Source organism: Asterias amurensis, chromosome 8 (genome assembly GCF_032118995.1).
Source record: "Asterias amurensis chromosome 8, ASM3211899v1".
Classification (NCBI taxonomy): Eukaryota; Metazoa; Echinodermata; class Asteroidea; order Forcipulatida; family Asteriidae; genus Asterias; species Asterias amurensis.
In genome coordinates this window covers 18,895,614-18,916,205 of record NC_092655.1, presented here as the reverse complement: position 1 = coordinate 18,916,205, position 20,592 = coordinate 18,895,614, and the positions used below count along the sequence as shown (strand labels likewise).

Genomic DNA, 20,592 nt, shown 5'->3' with positions numbered 1-20,592 from the left:
AAAATAATAAAAATAACCTGTTTTTATATAGCGCTTTTCACACCCGGGGGGCGTCCCAAAGCGCTTCACATTATTCCTGGTCACTATGCCTTAATTCACTCCATGTGACACCATGTAATGATTTACAAGGTGCTGTGGCACAATTTGCTGCCAATCAAACCAGGAACACCGGGGCGAACCCCTTCTCTTTTCGATAAGTGCACTGGGTTCTATACGTGCTTTACACAACACACGGGACCAACGGCTTTACGTCCCATCCGAAGTAAGAAACGTCTTGGTCAAAGCGTCTTGCTTGAGCAAGAAAGTGTCACGACTTGGACTTGAACCCACACTCTGTCGATCAGAAACACCAGAGTATGAATCCGTTGTTCTTTTCTGCTAGGCCAAGACACTTTCATCCCGAAATAAATCGACTCAAGATAGCGTCATCATAAGTTATCATGTAGTTGTCATGGAGTAAGCTCTCTCAGGATTCCTACATATTGGATGGCGCTTCCATATCTCCGTACAATTACCCGAAGATGGTTTCATTTTCCAGGGGTGGGTCCGAGGCAGTGTACAAACACCGCAAATGAATTATAATAGCTCAACCTACGCTATAGCATCGTCGGAGACTCCTCAACCCGAGCCTGAAGTGACGTCATACGGGGTTTGCTATGACGGCTGTTTGGCCTGGCATCACTCAGTGAACACGCCGGGACTGCGTCGCTGCCGTCCCCCGGAGATACACCATGGAGAATACGGTGAACACCATCCCTATAGGCGGGGGCTGGTGACGATCCGGGCCCAATTTCATGAGCTGCTTAAGCACAAAAAGTAGCTAAGCACAACAAAATTATTCTAACCAGAACAGGGTTACCAGCCAAAATACAATGTCACATGTACAGTTTATGACTGGTATCCTGCTCATTTCTGCTCAGCAGAGAATTTATAAGCAATATGTTCTGCTTAGCTCTTTGAAATTGGTCCTTGGGCCCAATTTTAGAGCAACTCGTGCACAAAATACTGCTAAGCAGATATGAGTTATATGAGATAACAGTTACAGATTGTACATGCGACATCATAATTTGGCTTGTAATCATATTCTGTTGAGCAAATTTTGTAGTGGTTAGCTTCTTGTTTTGCTTAAGCAGCTCTATGAAATTAAGCCTTGTATACATGATCCACCACAGCTCGAAAATATTAAGTCGTTTTTTTTTAGACTGTTTGAGATCGAAAAATCATGTAATACAAGAGCCCATTGTTATACCACTTCAGTGATCTTTTTGCAACTTCTGTCGTCACGTAAACTTGTTTTCTCATTCTCAAATGGAAACTCATACGGCACTCGCTGCTCACTTTCTTGTTCGGCATTAACTTTTACACCACATTGTGTTAACAAAACACTGATTACAAAACAATTACACTGTTGCTATTTTAACACCATGATGTCAATTTTGATTCTCTTTGCGGTATCTCTTTGTGACAACGGCCATAATGGTAATTAAAACACCCACATTTTTGCGGTGTAAAGACATCAACACTTTTCCAAATGTATACATTTTCTCAAGAAGACACTGAAAACTTTATTAATGTTTTTTATTCTTAACTTTTTTTGTGTGAATATATTTACTGGGTTTTTTTTATCACATTTTTTTTATTATAACTCCTTTATCATCAACGACCCAAATTTTTGACACACCTGCGAGATAACACAAACCAATAGTTGTAGATGCTGTAGACATATATTATTTGTTCGCAACTATAGCAGTTCATCATTTTTCCTGTTTAAATATATGTGCAAAACGAGATAGTGATTTTCATGATGGCATGATGAACAATAATTATTGAATTTACTTGAATTTAATGCGCATTTTCCGAAACAACATAGTGAAATCCAAACTATTCAAAATGAAATTTTCCACCTTGACCATCTTGAATGCCTCATTTTGTGCAAAGCGGAACTTTATAAGATAATATTTTCAATGTCACAAAAATGTTGTGACCCACAATAAGAATACAACCAATCACTTCGCTATCAAAGACACTTAGGTAAAGAAAATTTATACTTTGAATATAATTGAGGATCGAAGAAAAAAAGTAGGCCTAGTTAATTCATTGTTTTTTAAATAAAGATGACTGTCCTATACAAACCCTCACCAATAATTGCATTAGACAGTGCGTGGGTGAGTTGTTTGCGTGACCTGATTTCACGCATGACCTATTAAAATAATATCCAATCCAAATTAGACATTATTAGTTATCCCTGGTTATTTACTATAGGCAAACTTTCAGTATCATTTTGTACGCTCAATACTGTCCTCAAGTCAACTCGATCGGGTCACAGCACTAACGGCCAATGCACGACTTAAAGACACTGGGGTGGATTTCACAAAGAGTTAGGACTAGTCTTATCTTGAGTTAGGACGAGTTACTAGTCCTAACTTAGGACTAGCTGTACGTTTTTGATATCTCTTAGGACTAGTCCTAAGTTAGGACTAGTCCTAACTCTTTATGAAATCGACCCCTGGACACTTTGCATAAAATAACCATACCTGTGAAAAGTTGATCTCAATCGGTCATCGAAGTTGTGAGATAATAATGAACAAAAAAACACCCTTGTCACGCGGAGTTGTGTGCTTTCAGATACTTGACTTCGAGACCTCAAAATTCCAAATCTGAGGTCTCGAAATCAAATTCGTGGAAAAATACTTCTTTCTCGAAAACTACGTTACTTCAGAGGAGCCGTTTCTCACAATGTTTTATACTATCAACCTCTCCCCATTATTCGTTACTAAGTAAGGTTTTATGCTAATAAGTATTTTGAGTAACTACCAATAGTGTCCACCCGTTATCACTCTCTCGTGTAAAAAGGGACCTTTCTATTGTAACGCAGCTCGAGTTTTTGCCAGGGGTTTCACTGGAGTTTTCATCAATTACTGACACATTTTAATTTGTTGACCTTTTTGTACCATGTGTGGGTGCTTTCAACGGTTAATGGCCTTATCTCATCAGGTACACTTTTTACATTATTTTGACAGCCTGTAATTGGCTTGTATCTATTGACAAGCAAACAATACTCATAATACCAATGAAATGTGTTGTTGTTTTTCGACCCGGGTTTCACAACACGGAAATTTGGTTCACTCCATGGCCTCAAAAATACTGCGAAATGGCTTAACCTTTCTGACGTCATCATCGCATGCTAAATCTTGCTGGCGCCCTTTTGGGAGTAATTTTTGTCCACAGGTGTATCTTTGTTGTGCGGTTTAAGGTGCGTTTTGGCGGTCGTTACCAATAATTGTTTCGGTTGAATTGGTCAATGCTGAATCACCGACCACTTACCGCCGAAACAGTTTTAGGTTTTGTATACGACCGCCATAACTCACACCAATTGACTCGCGCGCAATGGACCTTGCGAGGGAAAAGTCCGTACGTATTTGAAAAGCTTAATTCATTTATTCTTTTATTCATTTAAAAAAAAACATTAAACAAAAACTGGCAACACACAGCTGAATTATGTGGCATTACATGGTAAAATGTTAGTGTTAAACATTACACAGATAAAAGACATAAATTAGCACCACCGCAGTACGGGGTACAATTAAACAAAAATGACAATAAATAGGAAATAAAAATTAAATATAAATACATGGTCGTTGGGTCTTTGAGAGTGTGGATTAGTCCCAGTCACCACACATGTGTCCTTCAGCAAAACACTTAACCATTATTGGTGCGCCCTTCGGGTGGGACGTAAAGCCGTTGGTCCCTTGTGTTGTGTAACGCACGTACACTAACCCAGTGCACTTATAAAAAATAGAAGAGGTTGGCCATGTTGTTCCTGGTATTGTTGGCATAATATTGGACCAAAGCACATGGTGCTATAAAGGAATATGTAACATACTTTAAAAACGTATTAGTTCACAAACACTGCAGGAAAAAATACTGATGGCTTTGACATGCTTCTATATGGGGTGTGAAAAAGTGCTATATGGCAGTAGAGTATTACTAATTTCCAATATACTAGATAGCGTATACCGACACACGTATAAATACCATAAAGGATGTGATATGATCCAATAATAGTGCAATGCACTATAATGGAGGCGATACATGTACTATTTCAACACCCCAGTTTTTATCGCAGGTCAAAATTGTACACTCTGAATACGACAACATTTGATGAAAACGATCTGTGATATAAAACAGCATATCCATAGTATTCAATTCGTACGGGTGTTCCGTACAAGAACGTGGTACTTTTCTTGTTAAAGGCATCGGATACCAGTTGCAATTATTTAAAATAATTATCAGAATAAAAATTTACTTTCGGGTAACGAGCAATGGAGAGTCTTTGATAACGTGAGCAATGGCTCTTTCGGAAGTAACGTAGTTTTAAGAAAGAGGTAATTTCTCATTCAAAAAATAAAAGGCTTCAGAAAGCGCACTCAGTTGTACAACAATTCTGTTTTTTTCTTTCTTTCATTATATTATTCTCTTGCAACTTCGATGACCAATTGAGCTCAAATTTTTAAAGGTTTGTTATTTTATGCATACGTTTGGGGTACACCAAGTGAGAATACTCGTCTTTGACAATAATTACCATACGTCTCCAGTGCCTTTAAAATAAGGTAAGAGAGAAAGAAGACTGGGAACTGCTGGGCCCGGGGACTTGGTGCACCCGTCTTGACCCTCTGCGTGCTCCGTTTGTGGTTACAGGCTCATGATGGGAGACAAGTTACACGTGTCACGCTCGTTTTGTTGGATTCAAAACTAAGTTTACCATATTTTACAAAACTGGGGTTCTGGTTTTAGTTCAATTTCCAGCTGCAGCAAAAATAGGATATGTTGAGTTCACTAATCAGCTCTGACTCAGAGAGTTGGAAGTTAACCAAGAACATTTCCGGGATGCCTCTTTATACAGCAAATCCCATTTGATTGTGTTTACACAGTCATGATTTCCCGTTTTAGAAATTAGTTCCGCATTCAGAGTTACTGAGCCTAATCAATTTGCTAAGATAGAGGAAGTGGAAGTTTCCCCTTCACCAATCCATCTTAAAATTGTGACACTTTTGGGCGTGTCTTCGTCTACAGTGTTTCCATAAGACCGAGATTATTTCAACAGATAAGAAAGACAAAGAAGCCAGCCACCAACTGGCTCTTCTTCAACATCGAACCGGTCTTTGAGAATAAAAGGACCGCGGTCCCAAGGCTTTGCCACTGATTGTTTCAACTAATAAGAAAGACAAAGAACCCAGCCACTGGCTCTTCTTCAATATCCACTGGGTGCAGAGCCTGGTCTTTGAGAATAAAGACCGCGTACAGTCCCCAGGCTTCGCTAAAGACAAAGGGTAACATTGATGTAGCCCGATAATGTTACCTCGTCACGGCAGACCGCCCAGCCTATAGAGCTCACCCACCCCGTGAGTTCTTTGGCGGCAAACGGCACCGCAGCGAGGTAATGATCTCGTCGATTACGACAAATTTGTTATTATAGCAATTCTATCGGTACTACAGGACCGGGTATTAGAGGCAGGGAGAGAGGAGGGACACACACACATACGGATACAAAAAAAAGTCACCCACCAAACAGACGTGCTCGTCCCTGGATGAAAGCCTGGTGTACGATGTGAGTGGAGCACCGCAGGAGGGCGGGCACGGGTTAGCATAAAGGGTAGAGGCATCACTGCGGTATCTCCAGACGACTAACTCGACCCTTTCGGCAAAGGAACCCCGCTTTCAGCCAGCTCTCTCACTCACTCTCTATCTATCTCTCAGCTTCAATGATAGGAAAACACCAGGATTCCTTTGTATCCTCGTTGAACCAATTCCAAGTGGTGGTATTATTCTTTTAGTTGGCAAGGATTTGCAGTTCGTGACAAACTTTCTACGAAGGCAAACTCCAAACTCTGATCAGGTAAGGAGATATCAATATTTTAACTTTTTCAAATTTCAGGAAGTATAGATGGATTTTACTTTCACTTCTAATTTTAAAGGCACTGGACACTATTGGAACCTACTCAAATGATTGGTTTTTTGTTCATAACTCTCTTGCAACTTCGATGACCAATTGAGCCCAAATTTTCACAGGTTTGTTATTTTATGCATGTCGGGATACACCAAGTGAGAATACTGGTCTTTGACAATATTACCAAATGTGTTCAGTGTCTTTACATAAATGTTTTACCAAATTCGCCCCTTCGCCAAATTATTTGCTTTGAACTTGTAGGTCTAGTTTATTTTGCATAACAATTTTTTAATTCTTATTTTGCTTGCAACAAGTTTGATGGTTTCGTTGTAAGATTATGTGATATGTTGTTATTATATTTTTTTTATTGTGTCGACGAGCATTTTGCTCTACCTTTGAAAGAGTCGTGACCTCGTGAGCGTTGAGAAAATCTAGACGCTACATCAGTCGTTTTTCTGTGATATAATTTGCTTCTCCACTAGCCACACACGAGCTCTATATAGCTTCGTTATGGACGAAATGTACACCATGCAAAGTCCCTACTATTTTCTGAGGCTTTTTACACAGGGATTACCATGTTAAATATACAAGGTTTCTACTCTTAACTGATCTCGGATGTCAGGAAAAGAAACATACCCAACTGTCTCCTTTTTCCATGGCGTAGTCTTGGTTCAAGGTTTGCTTTAGTTAATAATTTAAGAAGATTCAATAACTGAAATAAGTGAAAACCAGCTGAAAACCAGCTGCAGTTTAAAAGCCTGTTTAAATTGGAATGTAGAAGGAGTGTGTAGACTTTGGCCCTTCTGGTTCTGGTATATACCACCAGTCTGTAAACCACGCCCCTTAATGTTTTTTTAATTTATTTTTATTTTTATTTTATTTGTTGACACATATTGAAGTTAGTTCAATTAAGCATTTAACAAAGTTTGTTCACGGCTGTAACTGCATCAATGTGACTCTGACTACGCAAACACGTCATAGCTAGACATATGTGACGTCATCCTCATGAATATGCATTTAGTCTATCCAATCAAAATTAATAAGCTGGGAAAGGCTCTCATTTGCATATTTTGACAAGTCCCCGCGGCATGGAAACCCAAATGCCAAAGTGTGATTTTCAATTTGTCTCAATTAGAGCAGGCTCGCCCTGGCCCAGACAGCAGACGTGTTTTAATCCAGCGTATGACGTCACGAAAAATGAGCCACAATGCCAGAGCCGGTTTGGCCATAGAATTCAAAAATTATGTTTTTGAATTTAGTAGCTTCAATTAATCTGGTTAAAAAGGTACGACCTTTCCACAACCCCCGCATTTTAGGAATATATGCCAGCACCAGATATTGTGTATCATTCAGAGTGCTTCAACTCCTCAACAATAAATTTAAAAGTATAATTGTTGCCATATTAAATTTAACCAAAAATACGAATAAAGTTTTTTTTTCAGCGCGGCCCCGATTATAGCACTAACTAGAATGACGTAAGAAGATTGCATTGCACGCCCACCGCGTCTAGCATCTACACGTCATAGCGTCTTTAATATGATTTAATAAGTTAGATAATGTAATCTGGCCCCGGCTGAAATGTCTTTTGCGGTTAACCGACAACACGGCTGCCAATTTAACCCTAAATCCCCAGCGTATAACGTATGCCCTCCAGGCTACTATAAATTGAGTTACATTTTGTCATGTACCGTCCGATCTGCCCACATCGGTACAAAAAATTGTCTCCACACAACAGCGCAAGTTCTCTTATCTTTTTTATTATTGGGTGTTGGGTAAGTTGACTTACTATGGTGTTTGTGGGGTTTTATGCTAGCTGATTTGTTGGATATTGTATTTATATTTTTCAATTGTCATCCAACATTGCTTTGCTGTGGGGATAATTGAAGCGATTTATTAAAATTCTTAAGAATTAATTGCAGAAGCTTACAATAGTAGGTAATTACCATGTCTTAAACATTATGCATTGAGTTATATTTTTCGCTGGTAACCTGTTTTTAGGAAGAAAATCTGCAGTATTCCATCTTGTATGTAACTAGTTGATTTTTCCACACCATGTTTGTTGTTCAATGGGCCCACCCATCGCCTTTTCGTTTTTGGTAATTTGTAGCATTAACAGTTGCGTATACCTATTGGGGGGGGGGGGGGTGGCACGTTCCCTCCAAATTATGTCCTTACACACCCCACCCATCCCCCACCTCCTGAAAACTTGATATTTAAGCGTTGTTATCGTCGTGTGCTCAACAAGTTTGTGTAGGGACTCTAGACAAAAGGTGTTTGAAATCCGACATTACGTAACACACCTTAAAATGGTTGTACCACTTTATTACGCTAGATAGCTTTACATTACATTGTTGTTTTGTCTTGTTCTTGTCTTTCCATGATGGCCCCCAACAATCTGACATTACGTAAATTGTTGTACCAGTTTACGCTAGACAGCTTTTACTTTACAATTGTCTTGTCTTCTTGTCTTTCCAGGATGGCCCAGAAAAACAGAACGCAGCTCGGCATGTTCAGCTTGCTTCTCGTGGTAGGGAGCTTCCTCGTTGGGGATGTGAGCGCGGCGTGCGGTGGTGAGGAGACGGCCAGCTACCGGCTGGAGTTTCAGGGTCTGTGGAGCGAGAGCAGGTTCCCAAAGAGCTTCCCGAAGTATCGTAAGAACGCCCAGTGGTCTACGCTGACTGGTGAGTCATTGGTTTTCTTTGAGGGTAAAGTTCACTTTGACGTCCCTTGACGTGCCTCGTATGATTTTTGTTACCTCCATGTTCTACGGTTCTGTTGGTGCGACATACTATATACAGTCCTGATACTTAATGGCCTCCTTGCCCCCTGAGTGGGCCCAATTACATAGAGCTGCTTAAGCACAAAGAGTAGCCAAGCAAAACAAAATTATCCTTACCAGAATAAAATTACCAGCCAAACTACCTTGTCACGTGTGTAATTTGTGACTGGTTTCCTGCTCACTTCTGCTAAGCAGAAACCTGTTAAGCAATATTTTCTGCTTGAGAAGCTCTATGAAATATGGCACAGGTGCCCTTAAAATGCTTCAGTAGATATTTACATTTTTCTCATGTGCCATTTGTTTGGATGTTGCCATTTGATTTTGTTATTTGTTATTATTTTTCGGGGGGGGGGGGGGTAGCTGAGCTCAACTCCTTCTTTCAATTTGATCCTCATTCGGTCATCAGCACATGGGCCCAAATGTGGGTTCAAATAAATACTCATAATATAACATTAAAAGGTGTTTTAAACTTACTTGAGTTCCCTTGCTTTGGATGATCATTCAATTATTGCTTAGCAAAGATGCATTTATCTCTATAAAGTAAAAACAACATGCATGATACGAACATAATATAGTTATTAGCAGATGGTTGGATGGTGGATGGGTATTTTTGAAGGAGTGAGGGCGTGGCAGGTGAGATGACTCACTTTTGAGCAGATGCGAATCTGGAGTTCCTCCAGCATGCTATACTTTCACTGTCCCCAACCTTTAGCCCATGCCACTGTTTCCACACATGTTTCGGGGATCAGATGGAGTCAATTGGCAACCATACCTACCCCAATCTAGACCAAATGTTCACCCTCGTCGTATGGTACTTATGGGATGCCGGAAATGGTAATCTAGATTTTGGATGTAAACAGTTTTGTTTTCCCGGATGAGTGAAATTATTTCGCCTCTCAAAATAGATATCAGCATTCAAAATAAGCTTCTGGGTTTCGAGAACAGATGGCAATTGATAGAATTCTGTATTGCGTACAATTATCGTGTCAACACACTTTCCCCGATATAACACAATAATAATAATAGTTTTAGTAATACAAGCATTTATATAGCGTTCTAACACAAAGAGGAACCACAACGCTTTACAACGATAATTACAGGCAATCAAACATAAAACAAACAAATTAGTTTAATGTAATCATGCAACAATCTGAAAATATTATTGCAAGTTTTCCACCCTTTTCATTAATTAAGATTAAAAGTTTTCAAAAACACATGTATACTTTTTACAATTGTAAAACGTTTGTGTTATATCTCTTTAAAAAAAACTGCATTCACCACGTGTTAATACCACTTTTCAAAAAAAACCGCCAAAATCAATTAGACTTACAACCAGTCCTACCATTGTTTGAATATGAATTATGTGGGAAATGAAATTCCATACACACACATCAAACACAGATTTGCACGTATATTAAATGTTAATCGCAAAGACGTAATGAATTGTGTATAATGTTCTGTTAACCATAGAAACTTCCAAGGCAACATCATGACACATCTGTCCCTGGTTTCTTCTTGTTTTCTTTTCTTTGTTTATAATATGGGGCTCAAAGACTACCTTGAATCATTTTCACGGGAGATAAAACGTGACCGTTAATCCTTGACTTTGCTCAAGCACTATCTACAAAATAATATATAGGTGGTCCCCGCTGTCTGCTGGCTTCACTCCAGTCGAAAGACATTGCACGTGAACCTAGGTCACGTCTGGTGCACAGTCGACGCCACATGCAACCAGTGCTGGGGAGTCAAATTAAAGGAACTGCCGTCGATTTCAACAAACTCTTCCTAACTTTTAGGATTAATCTTAGGACTTTTAGGACGAGTTAAGTTTCGTAACCATAGAAGTGATGACGCATTGAACCCATCCTAAATTACGACGATGTTATTCGTCCTAACTCGAGATAGGACTATCCTGGCGTTTCGTGAAATCGACTGCTGTATACACTTGATAATAATTTGACAACAATTTTTTTTTTTTGTCAAGTTCAAGCCTCTAAACCAAAGGTTGACACAGCCCAAAACAATAATACTTTTGTCATCGTGTTTTTCTGATAATATTTTTAACAACATTCATTTCTATCAATTGTAGATACAATATTTTGCAGGTCAATATTGTTCAACTATAAGATGGAAAAATACAATAAATTGTTGCAAACTGCTTACCAACCAAAAAGACCTATGGTATAAATGCAAACAATGTTGGCCTGGGGTTTATAACTTAGTCGTGTCTGTAAAACGTACATAGTTTTCAGACAGTGCAAATAAAACGAATGAAAGTTCCTCTAACATTATTTGCGATTAAATTTAGCTAAAGTTGTGCATTATTAAAACACTTCTTGAACGTTAATTTAGATAATTATTTACTTTTGTCTGCAAAGATGTAAAAACTACTTATATACTAATTTAATTGGCGATCGTAAGCTAAGTTGTCGAAATGTCAGGTCATTAACTTTTCTTTTGTCTTTATACCATCCTTTTGGTTGGTATAAAGCAGTGTGCAAACTATATGTAATTGTGTTTTTCTATCGCCGTAATGTTTCATTTCGTAGCACTGTTTTGTGTCATTATCGAAGCCAAATATTGACTTTTTGGAATAATATAATTAGGCTAGACTATCTTCCACAAATCAATGTTGTTCCATCGGAAATAATAGGATGGCTTTAAAGCTTTAGCGTGAGTCACTTACATGAAATAAATGTTATTTCATAGCACTGTTTTGAGTCAAAATCGAAGCCGAAACTTGACTTTTTTTAATAAAATAGGCTAGACTATCGTCCAGAAATCGATGTTGTACCTTTTGGAAATAATATGATGGCGTTTAAGCTTTAGCGTGAGTCACACTGCTTCCATGTGGGTGACATACGAGCAATCCGGTCATCATGAAACTGGCTATGAGAGCGGGTTAGGCACTCCGGGCTCTGGCCCAGCAAGCCGTCGCTTACCGTTCGCTGGGAATCACTCAGGAACCCTGCCGGTTCGAATTAATACCGGCTTGGCCTTGAGCCGACCAGGATTTCTTTCTCCTTGTAAAGTTTTTTTGAGTCTTTCTTTTTTTTGAATGAAAATCTGTGAATCAGACCAATCATAACTTTTATATCACAACTGATTTCGTGTGATTTCCTGCAATCAATCTGCTTCGATACATGAAATACCATTCAACCACTCTAGATTGCAACTTTGGTAGTACTGTTGTTAGTTTGAATATGTTTGGTAACCATATTGAAGTATACAGTTACTTAGCACTATGTATAAATCTGTTCGGGGATATGTGTTGGTTCTGAAAATATTCGGTGGTTGACAACTCGACGTTTCGGCAAATACTTTGGATGGTAAACACTACTCAAACGAGATTGGTTAATAATAGTACTGCCGCAAACTTCACCTGATTGTACTCACACCATGCAAAGTTTTTAAATCCCACTCTGTTTTGTAGCTTTTGCAACCTCCTTTGTTGTAATGGGGTTTCATTGTTTTTATCTTTAAAACGTGACTTAAGTCTCCATGTGGAAGCGCACGTGTTCAAATTAACTGACACCAGAGCCTTAATCTGGGGACCAAACTGACCGCAGTTTCGAAAAGGGCCGACCAATAGCATTTCAAAGTTTTTTTTCTTTTCTTGAGATGGGTAACTTTATCTTCAAATCGGATAGTTATGAGGGGTAGATTGAGGGTGGTTATACACAAAATTAATTTTATTATTATTCAAGAATCGCATTCGAAATTCGGGTGAAGTACATGGGTGTCTATGTTTTTGTAAGAAAGTGTTTAATACTAAAATGCATTACCTACAGTCTACTTAATTAACTTTGTTAATTAATTGGGTTTTATTTTATTTTATAAAAAAACTGTCAGTTTTAGCCAGTTACTTGGAAGACCGAATTCCAAACAATTTTTTTTTAGTAACATGAAGTTCATGGAATCTGAAACTCTGGATCTTATGAATTATTGGTTGAACGAACAATGACAGCGCGTTTGTAATGAGGCAGGAAGTTAGTTTTAATTAACATTTTTAACAACCAAAGTTGGGGCAGTTGATAAACAGCGCAATATTAAGAACATGTAGAACCTAACTGCACGTCGGCCTTTATAACTTTCACTTTGTATTAAACCAATCTCTTAATTGGGTTTTCTGGGTCGTGGGGGCGGTGTTCAACCTCATCGCCCCTGTAGTCTCCAGTCTACACACACCCACCCTGTCACAAACTGTTTGCCTTAAGATCTTCATTTTCCCGTTTTGGCTGTATAATACGGGGTTCATTTTCGGCCACCACTTGCCTCCGGGAGCAATTAGCATTTCGCTTTGATGCCGGTAATAGAGTCAGAAGAGGGCATGTACTGCTTGAGAGGAGTCGAGAGGAGTTTGCCGACATTTGGAGAATGCCATGGGGATGGTTGTACCGGGGAGTATAAAGGACGCAGACTCGCGGTCTCGGATGCAGCAACTATATGATACCATGCTACGTAAGAAATCAGCGGCCATTTAAAGTCCCTGTAGGTCGCCCATATTTGGCACGAAAAGCAAATCCCTCCATTAAAAGTTTTTAACAGCCAGTGATTTGGCGAATTTGGAAGGGAACACCGTCGTCCGATGAGCCCGTTGCGCTGTGCCCTTCGTAAAGTACAGCTGAGGAGCTGGCAGGGGCGGAGGTCACGGGCTGTGCGACACTCGGACCCGGCAGGCCAGCGGGTGCTGTTAATTGTCGGCGGAGTGCTCAGAGAATTGCCGTGTTGTTCTACCCTAATTTGATCACGTCGTGCCGTCCTGGAGCTCGCCGGGGGATTCGCAGTCGGTAAACGGGACCGATTGTCGGCGGTGACTCGCTCCTCTTCCACCGGACCCCTTTCGCAAGAGAGACATCGGATCCACGGAACAGACCCTATCTATTTCATCCTAAAACAACTCTTTGTTTAGTGAGGTCTCTATCAAAACTTTTCCCATCTCCCAAGATAGTGGCCTGCGGGCTCACTTAACTTGCTGCCAACCCCTTCTAGTGATCGGCGTCCCGGAAAATATATCAAAGTCTCTGGTGATAACCGACCTCCGTTCAGGGGGCCGTCCCGCGATGTCTGTTCTCCCTTCCCAACCTTAAAGACAATGAGAATCGGCTAACAGGTTTCCCACGTAGTCAAACACAATTAGTCAAACCCCAGGGAGAGGGGGCTGGAGTTTCGGTGTCCTCTACTACCCGTCCGGATACAGCTTTTTTTTTGCCTCGCCACATTGTCTCGCTGAGAGAGCGGTGGACATGACACTAGGAGATACTGGGCAGACCTTGCATAAACACCTTTCGATACCAGACAAATTACAACAGACATGTTGTCCACTAAAACTTCATCCCCAACAAATATTAGCCGAAACTTGTGCTAACATCTGCCACGTCTGTAAAGAAAAATTGTAATCGACACTGGCTGCCTGAACTCAAGTTAGAGAGGGGGGAAAGAAAGAGAAAAAAAAGTAGAAAACTGGAGTGACTTCGTGTGAACAATCATGACAGCACGTATAACATGTATACTATACTTAGCACAGATTATCTGTTACACGACCATGAAATTCTACCTCAATGACTATAAGCCAATTTTAAATTGGAGTCTTCCGAATTGTTTCCGAACCATATTATTTTCCAATCGCTCAACAAGATAACTCTGTGTGGTCAAACTTTGGAGTCAGTTTCTACCTATGGTCAGACTTAAAAGTGAAACAGGTAAAAATGATTGATCTGTATCCTCTTGCTAGTGGTCGAGTTAGAGTAGATCTTGGTCAGGTTGTTATTGTTGACCCAGATACTGGGTCAGGTACTTGTTGACCCAGTTACTTGGTCAGGTACTTGTTGAACCAGTTACTGGGTGAGGCACTTGTTAGCCAAATTACTAGATCAGGTATTTGTTAACCCAGATACTGGGTCAGGCACTTGTTGACCCAGTTAACGGGTCAGGCACTTAATGACCCAAATACTATAGTTCAGGTACTTCTTGACCCAGATACAGGTTCAGGTTTTTGTTGACCCAGATTCTGGGCAATTTTTGGACCCAGATACTGGGCTCGGTAGGCTACCTGTTGACCCAAATATTGTTGTACAAAATATTTTCACTCTATGCACACAATTATACTGAGCTACAAATCTAACCCTCTGGTAAAGTGGAGCTGTCCTGTGAAGCATGTGAGGCTGGCACTGTCTTGCTAACAGCCTATGGTGTGTCCTGAGGATCCGACACTTACCCACGCCAATCAAACTTATTGGCTTACTGGGGGCCAGTTAAACTAGTGGAACATAAACTGGTGTTTGAAGCTTTCAGGAGAAGAAGACGAGCAGGGTTTACTGTTCGAAACGTCGAGACCAAACCGGCTCTTCTCAGAGCCGACACTCCTCCCTAAAGTGTACTATTTATAGTTACTTCTTAATAGTGGAACCTTCCTGCATTAAATGTGTATTAGTCCTTAAAAATGCACGTTTTTAAAAATATGTACATATTTCTACTTTCACAATGCAGGTGTCACTCACGATGACCGATTCAGGATGTGGGAGCCAAGGAGACTAGCTGGTCAAGCCTTTCGGAACTTTGTGGAGGGCGAGGACCCGTCTGGGACCAAGCTGCATGGCGAGATGACCCGGAACACGTCCGTGCACGCCATCTTCGCTGCTAAGTCTATCCCCACTGGCACGGGGGCATCTTTGGCAACAGCTTCGCTGAGCAGAGACTTCACGAAGGTAAGGGGCTTACTTTGTATTGGTAGAGAGTTTCTTGGCCACAACAACAAAATATGACAAATATTTTTACAGGTACTTGGGTCACAAAGGATTGATCTTCTATAGTGTGTGGGTGTGGGGGCAATTAGAAAGTAATGGTGTCTAAAAGGGTTTATCTTTGGAAAGAGAGGGCATTTAGAATAATGCTGACTTCGTTGTGCTTAAAGAGTTAGGTCAACGTTGTCACCCTCCCTCGGTCAACCTTGGTGACCGAGGAGTGGTGACCCCACCCCACCCCATCTAAGGGAACACCATCACCACCACATCCCATTGTGTCTTCTTTGCGCCCCGTGAATCTCATGGGTTTTTGTTTATATAAAGATGGTGGTGGGGAGGGTGAGGTCGTTACCCGCAGGATTTTTTTAACAACACAGACTAGTCCGTTGTCTGAAGGGGAACTCTCCATAGAATGACACAAGATGTAATTTAAAGGATGAATTTTAGTATAAAGACAATCAGTTTAATTTGTGTTTTCTTCAAATTGTCCGCAGATCTCTTTTGCCGTTCATCTCATCCCAAGTCCTGACTGGTTCGTCGGCGTGAGTAATCTAGACCTGTGCGAGGGGGGTACGTGGCGCAAACAACCCCTGGATCTGTACCTCCAACCCTGGGATGCAGGTACGGACGGTGGCTTCTCCTTCACCTCCCCGGACTACGTCAGCAACCCCCAGGAACCCATCAGCCAGATCACGGCGCACTACCCGGACCACCCGGCCAACTCTTTCTTCTACCCGCAGCAGGAAGCGCTCTCCCCCATTGCAAGGGTGACGTTGACGTGGAAGGAGGTGGACGACACCAACGTGTGGATAAGGGATCTCCAGGCTGATGGGAATGGTGGGAGGGTTGGGTCTACCGTGGAGACCAACGTTAAAGAACATAAATATGTCTTTCCTCCCATTCCAGACACAGGTATTTATTATAAAATAATTTATTTTAAAGATCAAATAACAGATCATGGTTTCAAAATATATTTTTTTGGTCTCGATGGAAAGACTGAAAAGAAAAGCAAAACCATGTCGGTATCAAACACTTTCTGAATATTAATTTTTTTTACTTTTTTTTTTTTTTTTTACATTGACATGCAGAAAAACAAATTAAAATCTAGCTATAATTTAAAAAAGGTTGCACAACACATAACTGTGTCAAAGAAAGACATACTAAAAGTTGACATGTTCATTTTTATTTTTTATTTTTACTGTATTTTTTGAGGGGTTCAACAATTCTATACTAAGTAGTTTTTTTAAACTAAAAAATTTCCTTGCTATTATCCCAACTTTTATTGTTGTCTGTATCGCAGAGATAGTTGTGCCCTATGACTGCCAGGTGAAATCGTGGGGAGCCTGGAGCCCCTGTTCGACCGTCTGGTGCAAGGTCAGCGTCAAGCAACGCTACCGCATGGTCATCGAGAAGCCGAGGAACGGAGGGGCAGACTGCCCGAGTCTGATGGGGCTACAGGCGTGCGAGAACCCCGTAGGGAAAGCCCAGAAAAAGTGCCTCAAAACCCGTTTCAAAAAGGAGACGAAGAAGTACATGAACAAGATGAGGAGGAACTACATGGGAAAGAAAAGGCGCAACAAGTTCATCGTCTAAACTTGATATTTCAGAAATGTCTATACGAACATTATTAAGTATTGATTAATTATTGAAATAGGTTCCTGCAGCTTTTTATAGAGATGGTGGAAATAATAGTCTTGATTGGCGGCCCTGTTTGTGTGTATTGGTCACCAGCAGAGGGCGCTACATGGATTGATTTGGAGGCTGACTCGGAAGGACTGGGCGGGTCTAAACATTCAAATCGAAATGTTTGTGTGATACAGATATCTCTTCTCCAGTAGTTGTGGACAGTAGTTCATGTTGCGATATGGGCAACTTCTTAAACAAAATGAACGTAGCCAATCAAGACTAGAATTGACGGTCGTTTGAAGGTGATGTTGTATTTATCTTCATTCGAATGAAACAACTTAACAACCGTCAGTAAGAAAAACAAGACAGTTATTGTCGGCGATTTTTGACTGAGCGATCCTAGACTCCTCTTCCAATTCCCCGTATGCAAACAGTACGCTCCCAGCACTGATTCTCCAGAAATTAAATAGAGGGACCAGTCTATACCTCTCGTCTGGGCCTCGCTGTGTTCGGTTGAGTTTCTATGGCCCTTTTCGAATCCACGGCTTCAGCTTTTCGGCTTCAGGCCCCGTCCTCTCGTCTGAAACCCTTAGCACGTACGAAAAGCACGCGCAGGTGGCCAACAAAACCGCGGGGCCAAGCTAGCCTCAGCCGAATCTGGAGTCAACGCCGTGGTTTCGAAAAGGGCATAATTGAATGTGGACAAGGTGATAGTGTCAACATGTCGCCTTTTCATATCAAGAGGGAGCTTGTATGTATACTTTAACAAAATGTTGAAAATCTATCCAATGACCTTTGCTCGAAATATGTTTTTCTCGATTTGGGATTTCTGATATTTTTATGTTCAAATTGCTAAGGGGAAAACGTTGTACATTGAAAAGAAACAATTTTAAGCCATTTTTAGTTTGTATTTGTACGTTGTGTAATTTAATTGTAAGAATAATATTAAAAAATAAGATATATATAATTAATTAAAATGTCCAAAGATATTAAGACGATTGGTATGGCAGTCAGAAAGTTGACAAAGAGGAACGTAAACTCACCACTCCTTGGCCTGTTTTTGGCTGTCTTAAAATGTGGCACTCCCGTAAACGATTGTCTTAAGAACTTAAAGGCATTGGACACCTTTGGTAATTGTCAAAGACCAGTCTTCTCACTTGGTGTATCCCAATGCATACATAACAAACCTGTGGAAATTTGGGCTCAATTGGTCATCGAAGTTGCAAGAGAATAGTGAATAGTATCTATCTGTCTGTCATTTTGAGTGAGAAATTACCTCTTTCTCAAAAACTACGTTGCCACTTCAGAGGGAGCCGTTTCTCACAATGTGTTTTATAATACTATCAACGGCTCTTAATTGCTCGATATTTTCAAGTTAGTTTTTATGATGGCAATTATTTAGAGTAACTACCAATAGTGTACAGTGCCTTTAAAGCTATTAAAGTTATCAAGTTGAAATAGTATTGAAAGTTTAGTTATGCAATGTCTCGAGGAAGGGCAAGAGTGGAAAACTCACAGGCCTACTAGAGTATATTCCGATGATAGATTTAATGTATTTTTGAGTGTAAACGTCTTTCCAACAAAATATTTTAAATTGCAGATTTGTATAGTGCGATAGCCCTACCATGTAAACGTAACGCACCACCAGGTTGAAGCCAGTGTCTAAATGTATGGAGCAAGCATGTGGTAACCATTGAGCTCCATATTTTAAGACGTAGACTTTACAATACTTCCTGAGTAAAATTTTCCTCCAAAACTCTGGTGGGATTATAGTTTCCCGTCTTTTAAACACTGCAAAAACTGGGGTGTTAAAATTGGACACCCTGTTGGTGTTGCCATGTTTAACACCAAAAATAAGAATGATTTACACCTTTGGGTGATAAAATAAAACACACTGGTGTTGTTTTTACAAACTAAGATTTCAATTTGAATTTCTCTTTTGTATCTATAATGTGTTTATTTTAACACCCAAGTTTGTGTAGTGTACTGCATTGTTTTAATGTAAGCGAAACTCCTGTACAGTAACTCTAAATATTTGTAAATAATAATTTTATTTCTGAACGAAATAATTTGTTTAATTTAGCCTACTAATTTTGATGATTCCCCCAAAAAATAAAAAATTAAAAACATTCCTTAAAGATTCACTACAAAACGACAAGGCACGGTTGCAAAACCCTACTGTTGTGTATAGTTTGTCGTTAACAGAGGTCATCACCGACAGAGGGCGCTACCAACCTCAGCCAGGGTGCACAACACAACAGGCAAAACTGCATGCACAAAACAATTTATCATTTAAATTTTGTTTGTAAACAGTTACTTTCGGATAATAAGGTTTGGGAGGTCATGCAGTTAACAAATTAATTTTGTAAATTTAGCAACTTATCAGAATTTGGGGGTCTGTGATAAAACTTTTGAGATTAAGGTAAATGAATGTGTTAAAAACTTGGTCCTGCCTGTAAAACTTTGTGGGTGTTTTTTTCTGGGGTTACAATTAACAAAAGTTCAAACGGCTGAACGGTTAAAAAGCTGAAAGAAGTCTCAAATTTAAATTTCCGAAAATAAATATGATGGATTTTTAAGAGACTTGGAGACTTTAATTATTGCTGAACCCCTCTGTATTTATTTCTAAACAGTATCTTAAAACTTTCCTCAAGAATTGTAAACTCTTTAAAAGTCTAGTAGCATCTCTGCTATCTTTGTAATATTGATGTATCAAATTGTACCTATATAATAAGTAGAATCAATGGTGAAGTCAGATCTCTGATATATTTATTATGGGTGTCTCAAATGTTACCTCTAGAAGATGGTTAAGAGCGTTGAGCGTTAACACAACATAAACCCACACTGTCCAAGTGTATACTGCTAGGTGATAGAAGCACGGCTATTATTTTAGTCCTGCAAAAGGTTGCTTCCGGAATGACCACTGCGTATTAATCCCCCAACAAAAAATACAAATAAAGTAACTGAGCTGCATAACCACAAGGTGCTTATCACAATAAAAATAATCACAAAATTAGACGTACTAATTAAGGTTACCAACCAAAATCCAGTCACATGCACAATATGTGACTGGAATCCCAAACATGTTCACCAACCAGCAATGTTTTCTTCTTAAAAGCAGCTGCATGAATTTGAGCCGGGAAGGGGGGGTGGGGGTGGGGTTGCCAAGCTTTAGAACAACCGTGTTGTTCTGGGTTGGCAATTCCTCGGCCCCATTTCACTCTGTTTGAGCAGATGGTGCTTCTACAAAACTCTTAGTGGGCAATTTTAACGACGTTTTTCATGCATGTTGTATGGACTTTACAAATAAACCAATTTTTTTTATAGGGGGCCGAAACTTGCTAGTGTAATGCATGTTTTTGAGTGTAAATTAAAAGTGTACATGCCGTCTGCCTTGTATATAGACAAATGCTTTCAGTTATTCAAAACACTTTGTACATAATGTGTAATAAAATAAAAACCCTGCTTTAAAGACTGTAAGTTGTGCGTTTATTTTT

General features: G+C 39.9%; 1 protein-coding gene across 1 annotated transcript; it reads left to right on the top strand.

Annotated features, from left to right (window-relative positions):
* Window positions 1–5,575: 5,575 nt before the first annotated feature.
* LOC139940509 (spondin-2-like) lies at window positions 5,576–20,241 on the top strand. Its single transcript, XM_071936800.1, has 5 exons — window positions 5,576–5,896; window positions 8,423–8,628; window positions 15,216–15,433; window positions 15,964–16,381; window positions 16,770–20,241. Exons 2-5 carry the CDS (start codon window positions 8,424–8,426, stop codon window positions 17,060–17,062), a joined length of 1,134 nt encoding a protein of 377 aa, XP_071792901.1. The 5' UTR covers window positions 5,576–5,896; window position 8,423; the 3' UTR covers window positions 17,063–20,241.
* Window positions 20,242–20,592: the final 351 nt, after the last annotated feature.

What these genes read in the sequence shown, in the direction of transcription:
- LOC139940509 (XM_071936800.1), top strand. Translation starts at nt 8,424, where the DNA reads ATGGCCCAGAAAAACAGAACGCAGCTCGGCATGTTCAGCTTGCTTCTC. An exon ending in CCAGTGGTCTACGCTGACTG is followed by an intron (nt 8,629 to 15,215) that starts GTGAGTCATTGG and finishes TTCACAATGCAG; the next exon opens with GTGTCACTCACGATGACCGA. An exon ending in TGAGCAGAGACTTCACGAAG is followed by an intron (nt 15,434 to 15,963) that starts GTAAGGGGCTTA and finishes AATTGTCCGCAG; the next exon opens with ATCTCTTTTGCCGTTCATCT.